Here is a 24,927-nt window from a genome sequence, read left to right as displayed (position 1 = left end):
CCTTTTATTTGATTATCATACAAACGTCCTAACTTTACACCATTCTATTTCGGTTTTTTCCATTTTGAAGATCAACTTTCACTAAAGGGAGAGTATCGAAATAGCAGTGGTGCTTCATAAACCGTAACGCCCATATGTTTACTGTGTTGTTGTGGTCTGTAGCCTTACTGTTCATTACATTGACGATGCTGATCCAGCCCTCCAAATTTTTTATTTTGAGTCGGTAAGAATTGGCAGTGATTTAAGCAAAGCAGTCATATGCGATAAATTATTACGTCGTATACGTCGTAACAAAGCACTGAACACACTGTTACTGAACTCTATAGCCAACACATTCTTGCTAATTAGGTCATTTCGGCTCCAATCTCCCGGATAGATTAGCCAGGAGACATTTGTGTAGTGGACTGCTTCCATTTCAACACGTGCCTACTAAAATATCACTAAGGTCGAGTTACGTTCTTTACTACAGCAATTCTAGCTCATACAAAGCACCGAATCAAGCACTGCGCTCAGTCGTCTTCTTGTTCTTTCTTGGCTCTACAGCTCATGATGAGCCATGGCCTCTTCAACAATTTCCTTACATTCCTCTCCGTCCTTTGCCAATACTCTCTATAGCCCATCTTCCTAAGATCTTCGATTACTCCATCTTCCCATCTGGCTCTTGGTCGACCACGTACTCTCTGGTCTCCTGGCTTTCATTGTAATAGTCTTTATGGTACTTTTGTATCATTTATGTGAGCCACATGTTCTGCCCACCTCAGTCTGGATAATTGCACTGTCCTTCTGATGGGACGGTCTTCGTATATGATATACAACTCATGGTTGTATCTCCTCCTCCTTCTTCCTCTTTCACAGATTGGACTGTAAATTCGTCTTAGTACCTTTCTTTAATATGCATCCAGTATTTTAATATTTTTAGGTGTTAATGACCAGGTTTCAGAGGCATATGTAAGCAATGGTCTTATAAGTGATTTATAGATAGCTAATTTAGTGATACGAGTCAGGAGCCTTGAGGATAGAAGTCTTGTTAGGGCAAAATAGGCTCTATCGGCTAGTATTAATCTGTGCTTAGTTTCATGGGATATATCATTTAGATGAGTAGCTGTCGAGCCCAGGTACTTGAAATGTTCAACTCTCTCAAACGTATAATTGCCCATTGTTATTGCATTTAGCATATTTCTTCTATGTGCTTTTCCAGCCATATTTTGTTTTTTGTTGATTAATAATTAACCCAATGTTCCTACTAGCCTGTTCGAGAGCCTTAAATGTCTCTTCCATTGCTTTTTGGGTTCTTGCTACTATGTCATCCGCGTAGGCTAGTATCTGCACTGCTTCATGCAAGATCGTTCCCCATACATCGTTGCGTTTCTCATCACCCTCTCCAGGGCGGCATTAAAAAGAAGACATACCAATTGGTATGTCTTCTTTTTAATGCTACCCTTGTCGCACTCCGTTTTTAATACTCATTGTACACTACTGGCCATTAAAATTGCTACACCCAGAAGAAATGCAGATGATAAACGGGTATTCATTAGACAAATATATTATACTAAAACTGACATGTGATTACATTTTCACGCAATTTGGGTGCACAGATCCTGAGAAATCAGTACCCAGAACAACCAACTCTTGCCGTAATAACGGCCTTGATACGCCTGGGCATTGAGTGAAAGAGAGCTTGGATGGCGTGTACAGGAAGAGCTGCCCATGCAGCTTCAACACGATAACACAATTGATTAGGTGTAGTGACTGGCGTATTGTGACGCGCCAGTTGCTTGGTCAACATTGACCAGATGTTTTCAATTGGTGAGAGATCTGGAGAATGTGTTGGCCAGGGCAGCAGTCGAACATTTTCTGTATCCAGAAAGGCCCGTACAGGACCTGCAACATGCGATCGTGCATTATCCTGCTGAAATGAAGGGTTTCTCAGGGATCGAATGAAGGGTAGAGCCACGAGTCTTAACACATCTGAAATGTAACGTCCACTGTTCAAAGTGCCGTCAATGCGAACAATTGGTGACCGAGACGTGTAAGCAATGGCACCCCATACCATCCCGCTGGGTGATATGCCAGTACGGCGATGACGAATACACGCTTCCAATGTGCGTTCACCGCGATGACGCCAAACATGGATGCGACCATCATGATGATGTAAACACAGCCTGTATTCACCCGAAAATTTGACGTTTTGCCATTCGTACACCCAGGTTCGTCGTTGAGTACACCATGGCAAGCGCTCCTGTTTGTGATGCAGCGTCAAGTTTAACCACAGCCATGGTCTCCGAGCTGATAATCCATGCTGCTGGAAACGTCGTCTAACTGTTCGTGCAGATGATTGTAGTCTTGCGAACGTCCCCACCTGTTGACTCAGGTATCGGGACATGGCTGCACGATCCGTTACAGCCATGTGGATAAGATGCCTGTCGTCTCGACTGCTAGTGATACGAGGCCGTTGGGATCCAGCACGGCGGTCCTTATTACCCTCCTAAACCCACCGATTCCATATTCAGCTAACACCTCTGGATCTCGACCAACGCGAGCAGCAATTTTAATGTCCAGTAGTGTATTGGACATCATTACTCCTTATATTACACTACCTTGTGTTTCGCTCGTTGTCATTCTCACCAGCTTTACCAACTTTCTCGCGTTTCCTAGTTCACCTAGATAAGGAAATGATGCGTGCGAAATTCTTTTTTTTTCAGTGTTAATCATAGGTGAATATTTGATCTATAGTTGACTTCCCGGGGAGAAATTCGGATTGGTACGGCCCCGTCTCCCTCTGTATGATTGGGAGGTTTCTGTCGAACAGTATATTCTTCATTTCGGGGTTTATCCTTGAGCGTGCCCCAAGGTTACTCACAAATTATTGTGGCAGTCATTCCGAAAGTATGACGGATCTGTGCTTCATCGCCGACTAACAACCAAAATAAATTCATAGAAAGTATCTTCGCAGATAAACTGGTAATTAGTGGAGTCTCCTTAAATTTGGATTAGTGCAGAAAATGTTATCGATAGTATTCGTTGAGAAGATTAATGGCTAACATCCGGGAAATGTCACATCCTGTATTATTTATGGGTAATAATACGAAGCGATATCAAATGAAAAGAATACATTACATCAATAGAAGATACAGCAAACTGAAGACTTAGGTTTGTTGGAAGTATTCTGTGAAAGTTCAGTGCATCTTTTTTTGTATAAAGGATGTCATATCAAAGACGTCATGTGAAAGATGTCACATGGGAATAATTGTAGGGGTGATGGTAAAGTATTTGTGTTGTCTGCTACTCACACACCAGTGGTACAGGATGGCCTATGTGTGGGTGGGGAGTGAGGGTGGGAGGGGCTGAATGGATCTACCAGTACATTGGAGAGAGCGGAGTCAAGAATATTGACTTATTAGAATGTTTTTTACTAAACGACATTTCTGATACAGTAGGTCGACGGCTGCGACCACATGCTGACGGTGGCTACCGGCAGTGAGTGAGTCTGCTGACGCAGTGGGGTGCTGAAAAGCATACCAGCTACTGGGGTGCCGACAGCCTCGCTGACACAAGAGGAGCGTCTTCTCCATCGCACATTACGTTTACGGATAGTCAGGAGTACTCTTCTCGTGGCCCATGGTGGCTGGTACACACCCCGATCGGAGCCCAGGACTCTCTAAGACTGGCCCGGAATTCAGGCGATGGCACCCAATGAGAGGTCTGTCTCGGTGGTACCAGTTAGAAACCTGGAACCACCATGACCTGCTTATGGATTTCACCTACAAGTTTCTGATTACGAATAAAGCCGAAGAGGCCGGGCCGTACATCTAACTGGTGACAGGTGCACAGACTTTTCCGGATGAATGCACGAGGCGGATGGAATGAACCGACCAGCAGAAGTGGAGGGTTACATATTGGACTGTTACATAAGTTTGTAGCGTTTTTCCAGCAGAAGTGGAGGGTTACATATTGGACTGTTACATAAGTTTGTAGCGTTTTTCCACAAGTTTCATAAACACGCAAGATACACGCAACAGAGACTTTAGTCATCAATAATTTATTCTACTTTACTTTTTGCAACAGTCTGCCAACGCTGGGGTAAGTTTGCGATTTAGCTACTTTAGAAATCACGTGGTTTTGAGGCGAAGTACTCGTCCAGCTGTGTTAGGACTGCATTTACATCCGGAAAGGAAATAATCTGAAGACTATTCGAAAAGAGATCAGAAAAGGTGAAATTCTTAGGTCGCAAGAAGTGATCAGCAAGATGAGTGCAGAATGATTCCCCAACCCCTCTCCTGAATAGCGCTTTTTGTCTGTCTAGTAGAACGAGGGCGGGCGTTATCGTGGAGTAGCGTCACTTCATGCTGCCTTCCTGATTGTTGCTTTTAGACTGCCTCTGCAAGGTGTCTCATTTGCTGACAATAAACGTCAGTAGTGATGGTTACACCTCGGGGAGGCAATTTGTAACACACCACACCGTTGTTGTTCCTCCAGGTGCGTAACACTACCTTTGGCTTAAGTGCGCAAGTCTTCGCACGGGGAGTTGCTGCTTTTCGTGGGCTCAAACCTTCCTCTCATTTCCTCATTTTAGCCTAAAGACACTATATATTATCAGCAATAACGATACAGCATAGGAATGGTCCGGTGGTAGGTGTTGTCCACGAGCCAATTGATGATGACCAAGTAGAGTTGCACTTAAGGCGAGCCGCCGATTTTTGTGATTTTGGCTTAGAGCATGCGGTACACATAATTTTTGAAACTTCCACATTGCTTGAAAATGTCTCACGATGATGTACTGATCACAGTTAATCACATCTGACAGTTCTCCAGTACACTGGCGTGGATCATTGTGTATTAATACGTATGAACGATCTTCATCAAAACCTGAGGGCCTTCCTGAACGTGGAGACTCACTAACGTCAAAACGATTCTCTTTAAAACGAGAAAACCATTCTTATCGATCTCTGTGCAATTGTATCATTCCCATACATGGCGCAAATGTTTCTGTTTGCCTCCGCTCCAGCCATCCCTCTACTGAACTCAAACATAAGAACATGTCGGAAATGTTCCGAGTGCTCCACTTGGCACTCAACTTTCTAGCGTCCACAGTCCATATGTAGAGTCAAACACCAACAGTTAACTACAAATAAAAATGGCAATCGATAAATAAATCCATAGCAATCTGAATACCAACACGCAAAACAAAACTGCTACGAACTTAAGGGACCATCTCTGTGGCAGGCTGTGAAACAGTGCTTTATGCTACAGCACTTAGGAATCTGATCCACTGCTCCACCGGAAAGGTGCGGTGCTGCACCAGCATTATTGAAGCGTCAAGAAGCTAAATCACACAGGTGGCTGGCCCGCATACACCTTGACTAGCTGCTGTGGCATGCCAGCGACCGATGCCGCAAAACAGAGTACTGCTCCAGTGTTTGGTTCCCTTGTCACGTAGGCATGATAACGGACGTCGAACGTATTCAGAGATAAGCGACCAGGTCCTTGACATGTTGATCCAGCCCGTAAGAAAGTGTAAAAGGACAAGGATGGAATTGAAATGGGCATGTTTGGAAAAAGTGACGTTTCTTGTACATAACCATGTTGAGTACTTAGTAGATCAGCATTTGGGAAGGCTGTTCGACGGTTACTCTGTCACCATCGTGCCTCTGATGTAGGGCTCAAAAGAATGAGATACGAGACATTGGATCACCTACAAAGGCACACAGATAGTAATTTTTCTCTCTCTCTATTTGCGATTGTAACAGGATGGAAAATCGCAAATATAAGTGGGATGTACCTCGTCCTCTCACTATAAAGTGATTTTCTGCATATCACGTGAATGTAAATTTTAACAGATACACTCCTGGAAATTGAAATACGAACACCGTGAATTCATTGTCCCAGGAAGGGGAAACTTTATTGACACATTCCTGGGGTCAGATACATCACATGATCACACTGACAGAACCACAGGCACATAGACACAGGCAACAGAGCATGCACAATGTCGGCACTAGTACAGTGTATATCCACGTTTCGCAGCAATGCAGGCTGATATTCTCCCATGGAGACGATCGTAGAGATGCTGAATGTAGCCCTGTGGAACGGCTTGCCATGCCATTTCCACCTGGCGCCTCAGTTGGACCAGCGTTCGTGCTCGACGTGCAGACCGCTTGAGACGACGCTTCATCCAGTCCCAAACATGCTCAATGGGGGATAGATCCGGAGATCGTGCTGGCCAGGGTAGTTGACTTACATCTTCTAGAGCACGTTGGGTGGCACGGGATACAAGCGGACGTGCATTGTCCTGTTGGAACAGCAAGTTCCCTTGCCGGTCTAGGAATGGTAGAACGATGGGTTCGATGACGGTTTGGATGAACTGTGCACTATTCAGTGTCCCCTCGACGATCACCAGAGGTGTACGGCCAGTGTAGGAGATCGCTCCCCACACCATGATGCCGGGTGTTGGCCCTGTGTGCCTCGGTCGTATGCAGTCCTGATTGTGGCGCTCACCTGCACGGCGACAAACACGCATACGACCATCATTGGCACCAAGGCAGAAGCGACTCTCATCGCTGAAGACGACACGTCTCCATTCGTCCCTCCATTCACACCTGTCGCGACACCACTGGAGGCGGGCTGCACGATGTTGGGGCGTGAGCGAAAGACGGCCAACGGTGTGCGGGACCGTAGCCCAGCTTCATGGAGACGGTTGCGAATGGTCCTCGCCGATACCCCAGGAGCAACAGTGTCCCTAATTTGCTGGGAAGTGGCGGTGCGGTCCCCTACGGCACTGCGTAGGATCCTACGGTCTTGGCGTGCATCCGTGCGTCGCTGCGGTCCGGTCCCAGGTCGACGGGCACGTGCACCTTCCGCCGACCACTGGCGACAACATCGATGTACTGTGGAGACCTCACGCCCCACGTGTTGAGCAATTCGGCGGTATGTCCACCCGGCCTCCCGCATGCCAACTATACGCCCTCGCCCAAAGTCCGTCAACTGCACATACGGTTCACGTCCACGCTGTCGCGGCATGCTACCAGTGTTAAAGACTGCGATGGAGCTCCGTATGCCACGGCAAACTGGCTGACACTGACGGCGGCGGTGCACAAATGCTGCGCAGCTAGCGCCATTCGACGGCCAACACCGCGGTTCCTGGTGTGTCCGCTGTGCCGTGCGTATGATCATTGCTTGTACAGCCCTCTCGCAGTATCCGGAGCAAGTATGGTGGGTCTGACACACCGGGGTCAATGTGTTCTTTTTTCCATTTCCAGGAGTGTAATTGCGAGGTAACTCTTGTCATATCCTCCTGCAATGCCAATGGGAGCCTTAGCAGTTGTATTCTTGTAATAAGGTGAAACGTTATTTATTGTATGTATGACACCATGCGAAAGCTGGTGTGATAAATGTTATGTAAATTGAGGGTGGACTGGGGAGAAAGGAAAGAGAAGGGAAGAATATATAGATATCAGCTGCATCGGGACTTCATGAGGAATCAGCGGCGACGAGTTAAATCGCTTGCGGATGCAGATTTCGTTCGAAATCCAGCGAGAATCTAGAATTAGCGAGCGTAGAGGACATGGATGACGTCGGTGGATTGGTGGCACTATGTGGGAATGTGGGTCGGCCGAGGGGCGTACAGAGGTAGTCTGCTTATTTGCAATAAACTGTATCCAAGTGGCGCTGTAGTTAACGCAACTGCGTTGTAAGCAGGTGATTTCAGGTTTGAGTCGCCGGCCGCGGTGGTCTCGCGGTTCTAGGCGCGCAGTTCGGAACCGTGCGACTGCTACGGTCGCAGGTTCGAATCCTGCTTCGGGTGTGGATGTGTGTGATGCCTTTAGATTAGTTAGGTTTCAGTAGTTCTAAGTTCTAGGGGACTGATGACCACAGCAGTTGAGTCCCATAGTGCTCAGAGCCATTTGAACCATCAGGTTTGAGTCCCGGTCCGGCAAGTATTTTGACTCGTCCCCGCTGATTCCACATAAAGAGCCGATGGAGCTGAACCAATATTTCCTTCCCTTTCCTTTCTCTCCTGTAGACCCTCAATTTACATAAGAAATATTCTTTCTTAATGATCAGATTTACAGAAAGCACGACGACTGCTACACGAAATTTTGATAACATTGAGAGGCAAACAATGCTGGAGGTTTTCCGAACGTAGGCGGTGATAAACTGTTAGATAAAGTCTTCCTCTCCCTCTGAACTAAATACCTTGTAGTTAAAATGGTGATACACAAACAGGTTGCTTTGATACTTCAGCTGTTACATCCGTTTTCCAGGTAACCCTGCGTATGCCGTTATTCGTAAAACAAAGGTTGGGCCAGCCTGAATTGTTCCTCCAATTGTTGAAGCCATAACCTGGAGACGAAGAGTATGTACTCTGTCCAGTTAGGCAGAAACTTGGGGCACCCTAGCAGGTGCTCGAAAACCCGTGTAGTATTATACGACACGTAGTATAGTCCCAGCTGGCCTGGCATCTTACCTTGAGAAACCTTGGGAACCTGAGGATGGGGTTGGTACCCAGGTTGATCTGGAGCAGGTCTAACGGGAGCAGCGCGCTCAGGTCGAGCAGGAAGGCTCTCGAACGCAGGTAGTGGCCCGCCAGCTTCTTGGAGTCGTATACCATCAACCCCTGCTCCAGGTAACCTGCACAAGCAAAGAACACAGACACTCTCAGGGAGCTGCATTCCCCCAAAACCACGACAGGCAATCATAAAGTTTCTATTATCAACTCGAAAACGCTACTTCAGTAAATTGTTATTTACTTGCAGATACAATGTTACAGTCCTCATACACTTTGAAATATCTGCCTTGTAGTTCCACAGCATACCATTACAACAACCACCGACAAATTGGTGTTGCCTATTGATAAAGTAGAGAATCGGATTGTGATTAGTTTTCCGCATTTGAAGGTGGACAACTTTGCAACTGTCTGTGCTGAGTTGGAGAAAAGGTTCTTTACAAATACACCATCGTACGTCGTTCGGTGACGGAGAGGCCTCCAGCGTGCTGAAACAAATCAGAGTGACGAAGAACGAATAGTCGACGATCTAGTACTCGAAGACGTGAGTATCGTAATCGAGGTGATATTGGACAACATGAAATTCGGTCGTAGATCAGTATTCAACATCTTGAATGGGATTTTGAACATTACAGAAATCGCCATCCGCTGACTTACGTGACTGCTCATACCTATGTAAAAAGGCCCGCCTAAATGACACAGCAGTGGAAATTCTGAAGCTAATCTGGGGTATTACTTCACCGTGCTCGAGTGTCGGGTGTATTACTAGGACCACGATACAAAGGAGATAAACGTAACGTGGTCATTTTTTCGAAGCTGCCCACTAACATATTTCAGAGGATGATATGTAAATTCCCCTGACCAAGTAGTCGTCCAGTTACACTGCCCTGTGGCTGTCGATTTTTGTTTAGCATACCCCGTGGCTGTTTTCATTTCAGTGTTTCTTCTCTGTAGTGTACTGGATGCACTATGTACGAATTCTTTTAAGAGGAATTGTCCATAATTAAAATATTGAGCCTTAAGTAGAGTTACTGCGCCTCGTGGAATGGCCGCGTGGTTAGACGTGCCATGTCACGGAATGCGCGGCCTCTACCGCCGGAGATTCTAGTCCTCCCTTGGGCATGGGTGTGTGTGTTGTTCTTAGTTTAAATACAGTGTAACTGTAGGGACCGATGATCTCAACTGTTTGGTCCCTTAGGAATTTACACACACACACACACACACACACACACACACACACACACACACACACATACACACACACATTTAGAGTTGTTGCTTCAGGTAGTCAGTCATTTGTGTCCATTCTCCTCGTCAAACTCACTCTCCATGCAGGACATGGAACGCATCTTTTTCTGTCGATGGGAACATGGAATTCTTCGCAGAAGGCTTTTTGCAAGACAAGAGATCTCTAGACAGATCTGCCTTCCCAGAGGCAATGTGAATTTTCGTTTAGATGCTTTTGAATAGCGTCCGGTTGAAACTTCCAGAATATAGCCTTCTCATCGGGTCATACCGTTATTTTCTGCAGAGACCACGCTGTTTTACTGCGTATACATGTAGAGCATCGGATAGGTCCCTTCCACAACTGTGCTATGGGGAAGATTTCCTGCTTTCCTCCACAACGCAGAGCACATTGACTCAACAGAGCAAAAATCCACAAGAGTAGGATTCTGTTTAACAGCTTCTCTTAAATTTCGCTCGTCGGCGCTAACAAGCTTTTCCACTATTGTTCAGCGTGTTCCTGCTTTGATGAGAAAGTAGAGTTGCAAAGCAGCCAGAAGGAAAATACTTCCATCTAGGCTTCTGCGGAGTGAAGACTTTAGGTTACAAAAGGAAAGATGACGGAAGAGACGAGCCTTTTCTGTCACTGGAAGGATGCCTGCACGTGAGCATCAAGTACAAAGAGATGGCTGAACCTGAAGCTCTAGTCACTTCTGCAGCCATACAATTTAACCGCGCTCCGAGCGCCTGGTAAGGTGAGCGTCCGTTGCCGCACTATCGCCGTTTACACAGTAGGTTAACTCACTCCGTTCAGGAGTCAAGTACGCAGGTTTAGGTCTCGTTTACAGCTTGCTGCTCTCAACGCACATTTTGACAGGTCTTATTGTGTTCGCTCCTATCTTTCTGCCTTCTATAGTCAATTCACAACTTAAGCAGTCACTGGCTGTGTCTGTGAAGTATTAAGGTAACTTCGTTTCATCCTCTCCATCCACCTACGGTAAGGTTAAACTTTAGAGTTGTAATCCCTTGACCATTTTTCAGTGGTTCTTTTTCATATGCCAAGGGCTTATTTCGATGTTCAAAGACAGTAAGCCTGTAATAGCCACTATTTGTTTTCGTTTATAGGTAGAAGAGCCCAGCTCCCATTAGTACTTCTTGTCAGTACTGTGGTAGCCATTTGTTCCATGTTTGATAGGGCCATCCCTATTAATATTCCTTCAAATAAGGCGTTTCTGTTACGTGTCAGTATTCTTATTTTTCATTAATTAGCATGATCATTTGTGCCCCGCGGGACTAGCCGAGCCGGCCGGAGGCGCTACAGTCTGCAGCCGAGCGACCGCTACGGTCGCAGGTTCCAACCCTGCCTCGGGAATGGATGTGTGTGATGTCCTTAGATTAGTTAGGTTTAATTAGTTCTAAGTTGTAGGCGACTCATGACCTCAGAAGTTAAGTCGCATAGTGCTCAGAGCCATTTGAACCATTTTTGGATTAGCCGAGCGGTCTGGCGCTGCAGTCATAGACTGTGAGGCTGGTCACGGCGGAGGTTCGAATCCTCCCTCGGGCATGGATGTGTGTGTTTGTCCTTAGGATAATTTAGGTTAAGTAGTGTGTAAGTTTAGGGACTGATGACCTTAGCAGTTGAGTCCCATAAGATTTCACATACATTTGAACTTTGTTTTTGAACATGTTCATTTGTCGTGGTTTCTTACTCTGGTGGTCACCAGAGATTGTTCCCGTTCATCACAACCGACATCCGACAAAATAAAGTTGAGGAAACTTACTGATTCATCACTGCCGAAAATGGTGATGATGCAGTTATCACCGGACAAGGTGGTGACTGTTTTGTCGGATTGCTATGATGTGTTTCAAACAGATCATGCTCGTAAGGGTAAAATGTCACACATCCATACTACAGAAATTTCTTGACCAGTTTACCCGTTTCTATAGAGCCGAAGCAACACAGGAGCAGGTTAAGAGGGAAATTTGCCTCCGAAACAACGCCACAGGTAATATTTCAAAGGACAGTGTCACACATACAGGAAAGAGGTGCTTATGAATCAACGTTTTTGATATCCGATGAAGCTCCACATCACACTGCTCATCACTTAATTACTACGTAACACGTCTGGAGAAAACCGAATCGTTGGTCAATCGTCCATAACTGTGTGGCCACCTAGATCACCATATTTGAAACGGTGTGCTGTTGTGCAAGAGCGCAAGGGCACGTAAACACTATAACTTTCGTCACATTTCAGATTTATACGTTATTTTTCTTTGAATGCTGTTAAAATTAAGATAGATACCGCAATCTGAAAGATACTGCACTTAAAAAATCTTGCACGCTACTGCTCTGCTAGACTCCGTGAAATTTGTCAAGAGGGTCGTGAGCACACCTTCAGTTGCGCACGTTTTAAGGAGCTTTTGCGCATGCACAACTCGCTCGACGTAATGGCCTTAAGGGTCAAATGCATTCGGATGTGATCAACAACGCGCACGGTTTACTATATGCACAGCTAGCCCTTGCCACTCAACTAGGAATTTACGTCAGTGCCACCAGATGGTAACACACTGCCGCAGACTTTTATCCCCGTTCGCTAGGCGTAAATCCTGCTAGATGATAGCACATTCCTCAGATATGCTAATTCACTATATACTGAAGTAAAATTGCATACAGTAATCAATTTGAGGCGTTGGCAAGAATAACTCCCATGGAACTTCCCCCTCCCCCCCCCCCCACCTCCCACCCTCAGATTTAGTGGTAATAGGGCCCAGTGAACAGTCCATCAGAAACTAAACACAGATCAAGTATGATAACAGAAAGAGGGTGTACTGAACTGTGAAAAAAATCAAAATAGAAACAGTGAATGGTCGAAGAAGTCCAGTATAGAGGAACTTAGCAACCAGTGGTTTCAGGGTTAAGTGGTAATGGTGTTGGGCAATCAGGGTTCGAATCTATGTCCCGCAATCTTTTTCTTTTTTCCACGTTATTCAAATCTATGTCTGTGTCGTGCTGTAAAGTCCGTTTGCACCAGCAAGATGTAAGGAAGGGACCGATAATGACAGTTGGTTCTGCACAGCTACCCTCTTAGCTTTCAAAAGGGAGCCGTAAACGTTTAATGACAAGGCGACAAGTCTACCGAATCCTCCTGGAAAACACGTTTGGCGTGTCATACACGGCATTAGTCACAGTACGCTTGTCATGTTATAGGAATTTGTTGCCTGGTAAGTGAGTTAGATTTGCCTCCTTGCCCAATTTAGGTGTTCGTATGAATGTGAACGTGATCATTCCCTAGGAAATGAAGTAAACATTATAGTCTTGTCACATAAGCTGCAACAAATAAAGACAGTAGTTTCACTATCACTTAGTTTCGCTGTGTTCTGTCAAAACATTTTGGAAGTTTTGTCTTTTGAATTCCTTTGTTGTAACATAGTTGACACACGTTTGTTTGTTGTTTTCATTTCTATGAGACGTGTATGTGGTATCTCTCCTGCTCTTACAATTCATAACGCTTACTTGCGACTGTAACGTATTCTTACCACGGGACTCGTATTCTATAACTAATGCATACTATGACAGCTACCAACACTACAGTAAGAAAACAAGCGACAGACATCTCAGTGACCGGACGCACAGTTCGCAATGTTGTCATAAAAGAAAAAAACCGAAAATGAAATTTTGTGTTACGAGTCTCGCCTTCATAACAGTCTATCACCGTGGCCGCTTACCCATGACGCCGCGACTGTTCACTTTCCCGCTACATTTCATTTCTTAATCGTAGGCATTTTGCGGTTCGTAGTTTGCTTTTTTTTCACAGTTCAGTATAATTTCTTGCTCTTTCCATGCTTGATCTGTGTTCAGTTTTTGATGGGCTATGCACTGGGCCATTTTACGACTAAATCTGAGGGGGGGGGGGGGGGGGTGGTGCGATGGGGAGTTTCCCTTGTGAGAATCATGAGGGCCTAAAGTATATCACAGACGATTGTGAGATTGTAGCATTCAATGATGCTTCTGAAATCTCTTGATCTTGTGGAGAGTCAGGTTTGCATGTGCTGTAGGTCACATTGGATAAATGAAAATTAATGAAAACCTGTATCACTGGTTTCTCTGATATTCACTGAAATGTGTGATCGATAGATGTGTGCCTTAGGCCCTTTCAGGGCCTCATCTGTGTTCTAGTCAAGTGACCATGTTGGTATACATTACTCCTTGAATTTAATAATTTCCACAAGCGACACCTTTTGTTTGGAGTTGGTTGTGAGAATCGGTTTTCGTATGCGGTGTAAACATAAACAACGTTGAATCTATTTTAAATGCTAATAGAGAAGTATAGTTATGAGGAAAAGTCGCGAGTCGTGCTTGGGTAGCTCAGTCGGTAGAGAGCTTGCCCACGAACTGTAGAGATCCCGAGTTCGAGTCTCGGTCCGGCACACAGCTTTAATCTGCCAGGAAGTCTCATATCAGCGCACTCTCCTCTCCAGAGTGAAAATTTCATTCTGGGCACAGAAAAGTAAATTACCAGGAAAAGTTAGCCGCAAAAGAACTAGTGTCTCCGAAAACAATTCCTTTCACTGAAAGAGTGACGAAATCAAACAAGAGTGACTACAAGCGAAAATTTAACAAGAAAAGTGTACACATAGCGTAAGTTGCCTTATGGGTGCAGCGTAAGAATACCTAATTTTCAGCCTGGAAGCAAGTCAGTGGACTCTTAGAAATCTTGTACATATGTCAGGAAAAAATCAAGAGTCTATTATCTCTGGCAGACGCACGTCCACAAAGCTCTCGCAAAGTTAAGTGATTAATATTGAAATAAGAGCCAATTTAGTTAATATTGCATTCTAGAGTAGTTCATTTACCTCTTCTATAGGCTCTAAATTGAAGGGTTCGCTTTTCTGAGCGAATTTAGATCGAAAAGAAGTATTTCGTAAATCCCTATTAGTTTCATTTACATTTTAAGCGTAAATATCGGCCGCGTGTAGATTTTTATTTATTTTTTGAATAGACTTAGCTGTTCAAAGTTAAATTAATTCGTGTCTGCCATACAGAGTTTACGTAGTTAATTAGAACTTTCGAAAGTAAGTTTAAAAGTTTGTTTACATTAAAATTTACGTATTAGTACAGGCTACGAAACTTCAGCGAACTTATGCCTAATTATTCTCTTGCTTTTGTATGCCATTAAGGCTGAATTAAAAAACGCGAATTTGGAATTATGTAGGCTAAGGGAGGAAAAATAGATGGGGTGCTGGGTGAAGGTAGCAAGCGAGGGGCAAAAAAGGGAAACTGTAGGAAAAAACTTTAGAAATTCCGTTAGCAAATCAGTTTGGCTTACTATCTGAAGCAGTGGAGGAAGGGCTTCATCTAGAGGTAGCTGAATGTAGGTTGAAGCAGAATATTAGCTTGAAGAAGAAAAGACAGGTCGGGATCAAATCAGAATAGGAAAAGATGAATTCTGCTCCTAGGTAGCAGTCATGGAAGGGGTGTAGGCCAGCAGCTTCAGGATAAATTCGATGAGTGGTACCAGGTCACAAGTTTTGTGAACTAAGTGCTAGCCTTAACCACGTGACAGAAAACTTAGGTCGGCTATGTAGGGACTTTGAGAAGAAAGATCAGGTAATCATAGTTGGGGGAGCAGGCTATGAATTTAAGATATAGTATCAGGAGTGACCTGGACATGGCTGGGTGCTGTGTGACGTCCTTAGGTTGGTTAGGTTTAAGTAGTTCTACGTTCTAGGGGACTGATGACCATAGTGCTCAGAGCCATTTCAACTATTTTTTGACCTGGACACACAAATGTGGGGTTTGTGGAGGTCTTTTAGCGCCATGATCGGCCCTGGGTAAACACTGCTGTAAGGAATATTAACACTGAGATGAAAAGAATGCTCCAGACACCAGCAAAATCTCACATGAGTGTTATTCCAGTTGATGCTATTGATAGGTGGGGTTCGTACTTTATAGACACGGAAATCATCTGAGTACCAGGTTCTGTGATGCAGCGTGTACCTCCAACACACTGTCTCCTACTTATGGTTTCAAAATCCTTCAACCATTTTCCACAGTCTGTCACGACACTAGCAGACGAACATCTCCGTTGCTTCCGATATACTCGTTTCAAGGCATGCAGCCATAACAACCCGTCTTTGTTAGAGGAGTTTCTCACTTGCTGCCCGTATCACCCATTGATGCTCGCGAGAAGGGCAGACGTACAGCTAACTAGCTATACGGATGGGAGCGCTCATATTGTTTTGAATTATCATCGTATATACACCACAAGTCAAATTACAGTCCGTAGCTGTAGGTTCGTTGTACCACTGTTAGGCGTTCCATTTTCTATACCACTTGAAAATGGGGCCTAAAGGCCCGGGCTGCGCCCTAATCTGTCTCTTTTGTGTTACTTATTTTGCACTCCGTCGCAAATGCTGATTGAAAAATTTTAGCGAAAGTGTGAAGCATCGCAACAAACAAATTGTGCAAAAGTCCTCCGAAATTCCCACACATTCAGCTAACGACGAATGGGCTCCCGTGCATGACAATATCATGAGCTGGCGGAGATATCGCTTATGCAAATGAATAACAGGGAAGTTCCCTTCACACTTCCCTGACGCACTCCTGATATTACTTCCGGGTCTGACAAAGAGAAGCATTGCAGGAAAACAAATTTTGTTCTGTTATCCAACAATATTTAGATCGAATCATAAGTCTGTGAACCTATTCCATACACCAGCACCTGTCTTAAGAGTGAACAGAAATTTTTTTGTTGGTGGGTAGCTGGAGAATACACCCTCTCGTTGCAGAGGCAAATAACCTGCATGTTTTCAAAATAGAATGTACTTAGCAGAATTACTAACCGAATAGTTCTTTCCAAGAGGCAGTGCAGTAACGTCACCGATTAAGAAATATGGACGAATCTGCTGGCTGGGAACCATTTATCAAAGGAATCTAAAGAGGTAACAGCGTGATGTCATGCTGAGAAGGATTGCGTATGAAAAGTAAAGCTTACTTGATTTAAAAGAATCGTCAACGTATGAAATGAAGAGCTTTGACATAAATACCAGTATCTGAGAGACGCTACGTTTTCATAGTCTTGAATGGTGCTTCTTCTGTGATGTGTTTGCACGACAGAATGTGGTAGTTATGGTGATACTTGGGACATTCACCTGGATGCAACTAATGAAACATATCGATAAGACGTTTCTGAGCTGACTCCAGCTGTAACATCGAACAAAGTTCCATTGAGGACAAAACATTTCGACTTCTATTCGGCAGGATTGGGACTGAAATCCCCGTCGACTGTCCGAATTTAAACACTTCCTGCCAAAAATTTGAAGAAGGCAGAAGATATGATCGGATGTCAATGTAACTTTATACATGTACACATCGTCGGCAGGTATATGCTACAACTTTCTCTGACTGGTATTGCCATCCCAGTGCATTAGTGTAGGTAATGTTTAGTGCTGTTATCAAGCGTGTTAGGGTGTCTAAAGGGCATGGCAGAGTCATTTGAGAAATCACTGTGAAGGACAATGACTTGCTGCATATTCGTGTGAGACAGCGTTGGCAGCACCTGACTGAGTTCGAAAGTGTCCTCATGGTGCATCTCCATTAGACGGCTGGTCGAAATGTCCCGTAACATGGTTTGAGGAGCATGTGGATGTGACAGTGACCCGATGGGAACGTACGGGCAGACATACCCTTCGTGTCCTACCACCAAAAGGGGGAATCGCCGTGTTCTGCGCCAAACCTACCATATTTTCTCCACAGCTTAGCCTGTCATATGAGGATAAGTGATCGACTCTCTGAAAGATTCTATGTCGTCCCACATGATTGTTCAGAGACTAGGAGCTATCACACGAGAGAATTACCGTCGCATGCTTGGGCTGCCATTAACACGATAACACCAACTGTAGCGTTTGGACTGATGTCACGACTGGAAAACGAGGACTGTTGATGAATAACGACGCACTGTGTTCAGTGATGAATCGCATTTCTGGACTACCCAGAATAACCGTAGTCGGTGAATATGGCGGCGACGAAGGAAGAGATCATATTGTTCCAAAGTTTTGGGGAGGCAGAGCGTTGCTACTCCTGGCTTCGTGGTGTAGGCAGTCAACTAGTATGACTTACGGTCACGGATGGTATTCATTGAGCGAACCCCGAAGCAACGTCAAGGAAGTTCTACGTCTTCATGAGCTAACTGTCAAGAGACAGTTGTGATTTCTCTAAAGGACAATGCACTCCTCACACTGTACATGTCTTTATGAATTGCTGTTGAGGTACTACTGGGACCAGCAATTTGCCCATCTTTGTTCCAAATGCAATATATGTGTGACCATCTCGGCCGTCAACTTCATTTCAGCGACTATATACAGGATATTAATGATTTGCTACTACTGTTGTGAGCCATTTTGCCTCCGGAGAGAACAGAACAGTTTTATGACCCCCTTCCCAAAAGAACGAATGAATGCATTCAGGTCAGAGGGTATTCAAAGTCATACTGATAAGAGGGCTCATACTGACAAGTTCTTTGTAAATTTGGCACGAGTTCGTCATCACTGATAAAACATCACATAGCCTCGTAGCCCAAGAAGTTTCATTTCGTTTCCATTTGCTCTCCATCACACTTCAATTATTGTTGTGTGAAATGGTTATCCTCCAGTTAGTATAAGGTAAACGCCCGGATGGTTCCATAGAGAAAAGAGGAAAAACTGATTTCCAATGCATCACTGTGTAATCTTTACTTGGTCTCCAGCTGTTATGAATTAACCGACACCGACACGCATAATTATAATCTTCCGTCTTCTTAAAAATGATTGAAACTCTAGGCACATCCATAGAAATATTTAAAGATTCTGTGATAACGGCCGGTGGTGGTAACTGAAAAGTGCGTAAGCCGTTCATTACGGAGCTGCCACACGAAGAACAGTGTGGGATACAAAAATTTCGAAGCAAGTGTGTTGCAAACATTTTGAGCGGCGGCCTTCGATGTGACCGCAGTTTTGGCCTTCAAAAATGTTTAGAATAATCCCTGATTACAGAAGTATAATCATAATGTATAAAACAGGAACTGCAGGGAACTCAAAGCGCAACTGGTGTAACAAGTGAAGAAATTGAAAATGAAATGGTCGTCAAAGGACCGACTCAAAACAGTCCTCGGAGAAATAAGAAACAAGGGCTGTAACATTGTGATCGAATACGAAATTCACAGTTAAGCTCATCTGAGAAAGGGGTGAGTGAAAAGACCCCACTGAAGGCATTTACGTGGAGGAGGACTTTCAAGATGACGTGACTGAGAAACACGTTCGAGTCGATGTGGAAAACATAGGGGCTTCAGCATTACCCTCAGACTTTGACAGAACTTTGGAAGACTTTCAGTCAAATAAGGCGAAAGCGATGGATAAAGTTCCTTCGGAACTGGGGAAGTAGGAACCAAGTGATTCTTCCAGTTGGTGTTTAGATTTTGGTGACAAAATATCATCCACACATTTCGAAAATAAGAGGGAAAATAAATACAAAAACTATAGAACAGTCAGCTCAACGGGTCATGCGCGCAAGTTGCTGACAACAACATACAGAAGCATGGAAGCATAGGGGCACCAGAGAGACAATGCTGACGTTATGACGGATAATGAAAGCAAAACTTAAGAAGAATGAAGACACGGTTTGTCGACCTGGAAGAAGTATTCTACTCTGTAAAATCGTGCGAGATGTTCGAAATTCTGAGAGACATAGGAGCAAACTCTAAGGAAAAAACCAAGAGGATGTACTCAGGATAACAATTGTGTAACAAAGGGATGTTGTCTTTCGACTCTACTGTGCAATCTATGAACTGAAGAAACTATGATGGAAAGGTTCAAGAGAGCGATTAAAATTCATAGTAAAGGGGGGTCAGTGATAACCTGATGACATAGATATCCTCAGTGGAAGCGAAGAAGAGCCACAGGACTTGTTTAGTGATGCAATGAACAGTCGAATGAGTACGGAATACGGATTGAGAAAACAAAAAACAAAAAAACAGGAAATTAAGGAAGAATAGTAGAAACTAAGTTAGTGATGAAATTATCAAAACTGGGAACCACAATTTAGACGAAGTTAAGAACATTTGTTACCTTGGAAGTAAAATAACACGTGACGGTCGAATCAAGGAGAACATACCAAGCAGGTTAGAACATGCAAAAGAATGTTCTTGGTCAAGAGAAGTATGTTAATTCCAAATGTTGGCCTTACAGTGGCAGAGAAGCTAGTGAGAAGGTACGTTCTGAGTATAGCATTGTATGAGAGTGAATCATTGATATGAGAAAAGAAGATTATCGAAGTGTCTGACATGTGTTGCTATTCAAGGATGATGGCACGGTTCTCCGTAGAATCGGTGAAGGAAGGAATGTATGGAAAACTCTGTTAACAAGAGGGGACAGGATGGTAGGACGTGTGTTTAGACATCAGGGAATAACTTTTTTCGGTATTAGACGAAGCTGAAAGCGTTTAACTGTAGGGGAGGATAGAGACTGGAAAAAAACTAACAAATGATTCAGTACATAGGGTACGAGTAATAGTTTATCACAGAAAACGTATGTTACATACGTAATGAGACTTCTGTCAATAACACTTTATTCTTTAATCTAAGAAATGAAATGTTGTAGCTTTATTGTTCCGTTAAAGACACGAGTTGTGCTGTCACGGCTCACGTACAACAGAAGGCTTCTAACAGGGGTGGTGACCTGCGGCAAGAGGAACATCGCTCCGGGCGATACATTGAGAGGAGCAGGTAGCGGCGCAGCGCTGCTTGCGATTGAGAAATTCTTTACAAAACTGCATTGGAGAATTTCGGGATAGATACAAACAGACCAACGACGGAGCTAATCACGTGGAATATCCATGGTTCGCTCATGATGTAGGTGTGTAACTTTTAGGCATCAGAAGCGGGCATAAAATATCCGATTGGCTGAAATAAACTTGGAAGAAGTAAAAGGGGGTGATATTTAGACACAGTTTAAAGTTGGCCCTTTGCGATTGGCAGAGATAGTTCCACAAGATGAACAGAATGCTCCCATTGGTCTGAAAAAGCTGTGACGTAAAGCAAGAAATGACCGAGGTGGGGGACAGTTGGCTACGAAAGATGCAAGACTGAAAACTTCAGAGACTTTCCTCTGAACCAGCATCAAGTGTAGAACAGGGAACATCACACTCTGTATGACAGCAAAAGAGGAACTTTGTGTGAACGGTGCATTCACTGTAGCTCACATTCAGCTAGACATTAGGTGAAGAGTCGTTGAGCATCAATATTGGAGAAACGAAACAGTCACATAGTTAATTGTTCATGCGAGAACTGTGAGGGCATAAAGCATACACGCTGCTACACCTATGCACGTGTATGTAGCCATATTTTCCAGACTAGGGATGAGTGCATGTTTTGTCACCTAACGAAAAACATAGGACAGTTTCAGCTGATAAAATCAGTAAAGGTGTTGATTAGCTTTTTATAAGATTTTCTGAGGGCGAGAGCAGCTATGCAGCTGATAGCACGTCGCGGCTAAAGGCAAATGCAACTGGAAGAGGCAAACTTGTTGGTTCACCAGTTTGCATCCACTGTGAACTCGAGCAACCTTAAGTAATCTTTTGTTCATTTTTCACTAAAACTAAACATCCTCTCTTAGAACAGGAATCGGATGATCTGTCGATATTTTGGCCAACTTCACTGTGTACAAGAAAAAACATGTAGAGAATCTTCTATTTAAATCTGATATTGTTGTGTTCAGCGTTGTTTCTGCTAAACAGGATCCAATACGTGAAATTGACAACTGTCCTGAAATTGTCATGGTACAATCTATGTAAGCTCGTGTGCTTCTTTAACAACAAAATAGGAATAAACCAGTTTTACATCTAAACACCAATGTGCTCTGTCGTAGAATAAGGTGGCACCCCTAACCCCAATCATTGATTATAGCTACGCTAAAGCACTCACAGGATGTTTTTGTTGATGTCTGACAAACATGAAGAGGAGCAGAGTGTCAGAAATTTACTCAACACTGTTTTGTAATAAAACTGTCGTGTTTCTTCCAAAGAGGCGCATTTGGCTTTCATCACTGTCTCTTTTACACTTTCTTATGGCCAAGATCAGTATGTTATGATCCTGGTCGCGTATCTCTGAACTGGGTCATATTCCGTTATCATGCCCGTTTGATAAGGCAACCTAACACTAGAGCAATACTCTGTATTGGGGCATCTGTCTCAGGGATGCTACAGCCGTTATCCAGGTGTATGCGGTCCAACGACCTGTATGGTTTAGCTTCCTGATGCTCCAATAATGCTGGTCTAGCAGTGCAGTGTTCTGCTGGAGAAGTGGACTAGATTGCTACATGCTGTAGCACGAAGCACTTTTCCACAGGAGGCCGCGTGGCGGGACTGTGCTTCTGCCACCGAGTTGGTATTATGTTGGTCCCTTCGTTACGTTTTTGGTTTGCATGTTGATAATCCGTTTGCTATGGATTTATCTCTCTATTGTATTTTTTATTTGTAGTTAACTGTTGCTGTTTGAATCCACACATCGGCGAAGCAGATAACAATTACGTGTGCTATTCACTCTACATGTCTTTGGGGGCGCGAGTTCCTCATACGTCGCCCTACCGGTAACGTCGCCTAATGGGAAGTCATGACACTGACGCTTTAGCTCCGCAGTCCACAGTCTGAACATCATTCCCGTAAAGTTGGCAAATAGTTTTCTGTCTACACCGTCTCAAACTTTTGAAGATGACTTTTCGAGCCTTTGAAACTGGTGAAATGAATCTAATAAAATTTTTGTGCGGCTGATGACTGTTTTTCAATTTAGTGAAAAATTACATAAACTTATTTAAAATAGCCCATGTGGCAACGTGCTTACTGTGGTGTCAATCAAAATATATAAATTTGAGGCCAGGGAAAAAATTCTTTAAAAAATGATTTCCTAAAAAAACAGCAGTGTGGCCCTACTGCACTGATTGTAAGACTAATGTTATCAGCGTTAGAAATATGAGATTCTTTCGGTGATCAAATTTTATGGTAGATTAGCAGATAAAAGCTTAATAATTTTTATGATGAGAGAAACCAAATCCCCATCCGTCTGACCTGTGTTTAGGTCATTATACGAACCATTTTTGATGTTACTGCTTCAACTCAGTGCGTCACAAACGCAACGAAGGCCTAGCTACAGGGGAATATGAACCTGTTGTATTTCAGGGGAAAGATAAGACGTAATTAGCATCGCAATGATTAATGTCTTGCCGGCCGGAGTGGCCGTGCGGTTCAAGGCGCTACAGTCTGGAACTGAGCGACCGATACGGTCACCGGTACGAATCCTGCCTCGGGCATAGATGTGTGTGATGTCCATAGGTTAGTTAGGTTTAATTAGTTCTAAGTTCTAGGCAACTGATGACCTCAGAAGTTAAGTCGCATGGTGCTCAGAGATATTTGAACCATTTGATTAATGCCTTGATAGAACACCACACTGTCTTTTACCTAATTAAGAGATAATTCTAGTTGTAATAAACAAAACTCAGCGCTAGCTTTGTCTACGTGATACAATATGTCGATAATATAGATAATTGTCAGCATCAGGTGTCCTCCACCTGAACCGGCGGAGAGAATGCTCTTCTTTTATTGCTGCCGAATACCGCCTCCCTTCACCTTTGTATCATTCTCGTTCCGGTCTTCCGTATCCCGCCCGTATCCGAACGCTCGTAACTCGTTCGAAGCGTTCCGCACTTGGTCCCACCGGCCATAAATGGTGTCGAGGTGGCAGATAAGTAGGTAATTTCTCCGTTTATGGCTTGGACTAAGCTTTCTGGCGCTCTTTTATCGATTTTAACGAGGGATCCCATGCCTTGCTCAGATTGCAGCTGGCGTCCGTCTTAGAAGATGGCTCTTTATAAGACTTCCAAGTTGATCTGAATTACCTCTTTAATAACCCGTCCCAGAGCCTTGTAATCTGAGCCAGGGACTTTGCGTAATAAACTAGCTCAAATATTTTCCGTTTATTGAGTGTTGTCGGAAATAGAATGCAAATCATTTTCATTCCACAAATGAGACCTACGAGGGTCGTTCAATAAGTAATGCCCACATTTTTTTTTAAAAAAAGCTATAGATATACACAGACAAACGTCCTGCTGTGTGGTTCACATTTGATTTTTGTTCTGTGTCCAGGTGAAGTTTCCAACCGTTCTGGCAGATGGCCGAGTCGTAGTATAGCGTCTAAATGGCGTCTACATACGACTCAAGTTATAAGCAGCCTGCTTTGATTTAATTGTTGTGTGCAGAAGAAAAAACTGTAGTGAAAATCCAGAAATGTTTGTGTGCAGTGTGTGGCGATGCTGCAGTTGATAGGAGTACAGTTGGGCGATGGGTAAAGCCGCAGAAAATGTAGGAACAGAGCTCCATGGTCATCCACTCTAGGGACGTCCTGTCACAGCCACTGCCCCAGGCTTGCTGAATCGTGCAGATGCTATTATTTGTGCCGACCGGCGCATCACAACTCAACTATTGGCTCTACAGTTGTCGGTTAGCTTTGGAAGTGCGTCTGCAATGATCTAGACTCTCGGATATTCAAAGAGGTGCTCACGAAGGGTTCGACGAATGCTTTCAGCGGACCACAAGATTCAAAGAAAGGCCATTTCATCTGAATTGTTGGAGAATTTTGAGACCGACGGAGGGTCCTTTCTGTCACGGATTGTTACGGAGGACGGAACCTGGGAGCACCACTTTGTGTCGTAAAGAAGAAATTCAAGACAAACCCCTCTGCTGGAAAAGTCTTGGTGACAGTCTTCTGGGGTTGTGATGACGTCATTGTCGTGGATGTGATACCAAGACGGTCAACCATCAATTCAGAAGCATACGCGAAGACTCTGAATATACTCAAGAATCGTTTCCGACGTGTTCGATTGGACAAGAAACCAGCAGAAATCCTGCTACAACACGATAATGTACTACCACACACAAGTCTTAAGACCCGAGAAAACATCGCCAAATTGGGTTGGACATCACTGCCTCATCCACCCTACAGCCCAGACCTGGCACACTCAGACTTCCATCTCTTTGGGACGCTTAAAGATTCTCTACAGGGGACATGCTCTGAAGATGACAAGAGTTTCATTCACGGAGCGAAAACGTGGCTGTGCCTACAGGACAAGAGCTTTTACCAGCAGGGCACGCACGCTCTTCCACAACGTTGATGTGCGGC

The 24,927-nt window shown here is 44.1% G+C and overlaps 1 protein-coding gene across 1 annotated transcript in view; it reads right to left on the bottom strand.

Moving 5' to 3' along the window:
• LOC126285155 (cyclic nucleotide-gated cation channel alpha-3-like) overlaps positions 1 to 24,927 on the bottom strand; it is an 884,508-nt gene that overhangs the window by 481,911 nt on the left and 377,670 nt on the right. Inside the window, exon 7 of the mRNA XM_049984467.1 lies at positions 8,465 to 8,628. Coding sequence (XP_049840424.1) covers positions 8,465 to 8,628 — 164 coding nt within the window. The remainder of the gene's footprint in view (positions 1 to 8,464; positions 8,629 to 24,927) is intronic.

This window comes from Schistocerca gregaria, chromosome 8 (genome assembly GCF_023897955.1).
Source record: "Schistocerca gregaria isolate iqSchGreg1 chromosome 8, iqSchGreg1.2, whole genome shotgun sequence".
Classification (NCBI taxonomy): domain Eukaryota; kingdom Metazoa; phylum Arthropoda; class Insecta; order Orthoptera; family Acrididae; genus Schistocerca; species Schistocerca gregaria.
The sequence above is the reverse complement of the archived record's forward strand: the minus strand, read 5'-3'. Positions and strand labels throughout refer to the sequence as shown.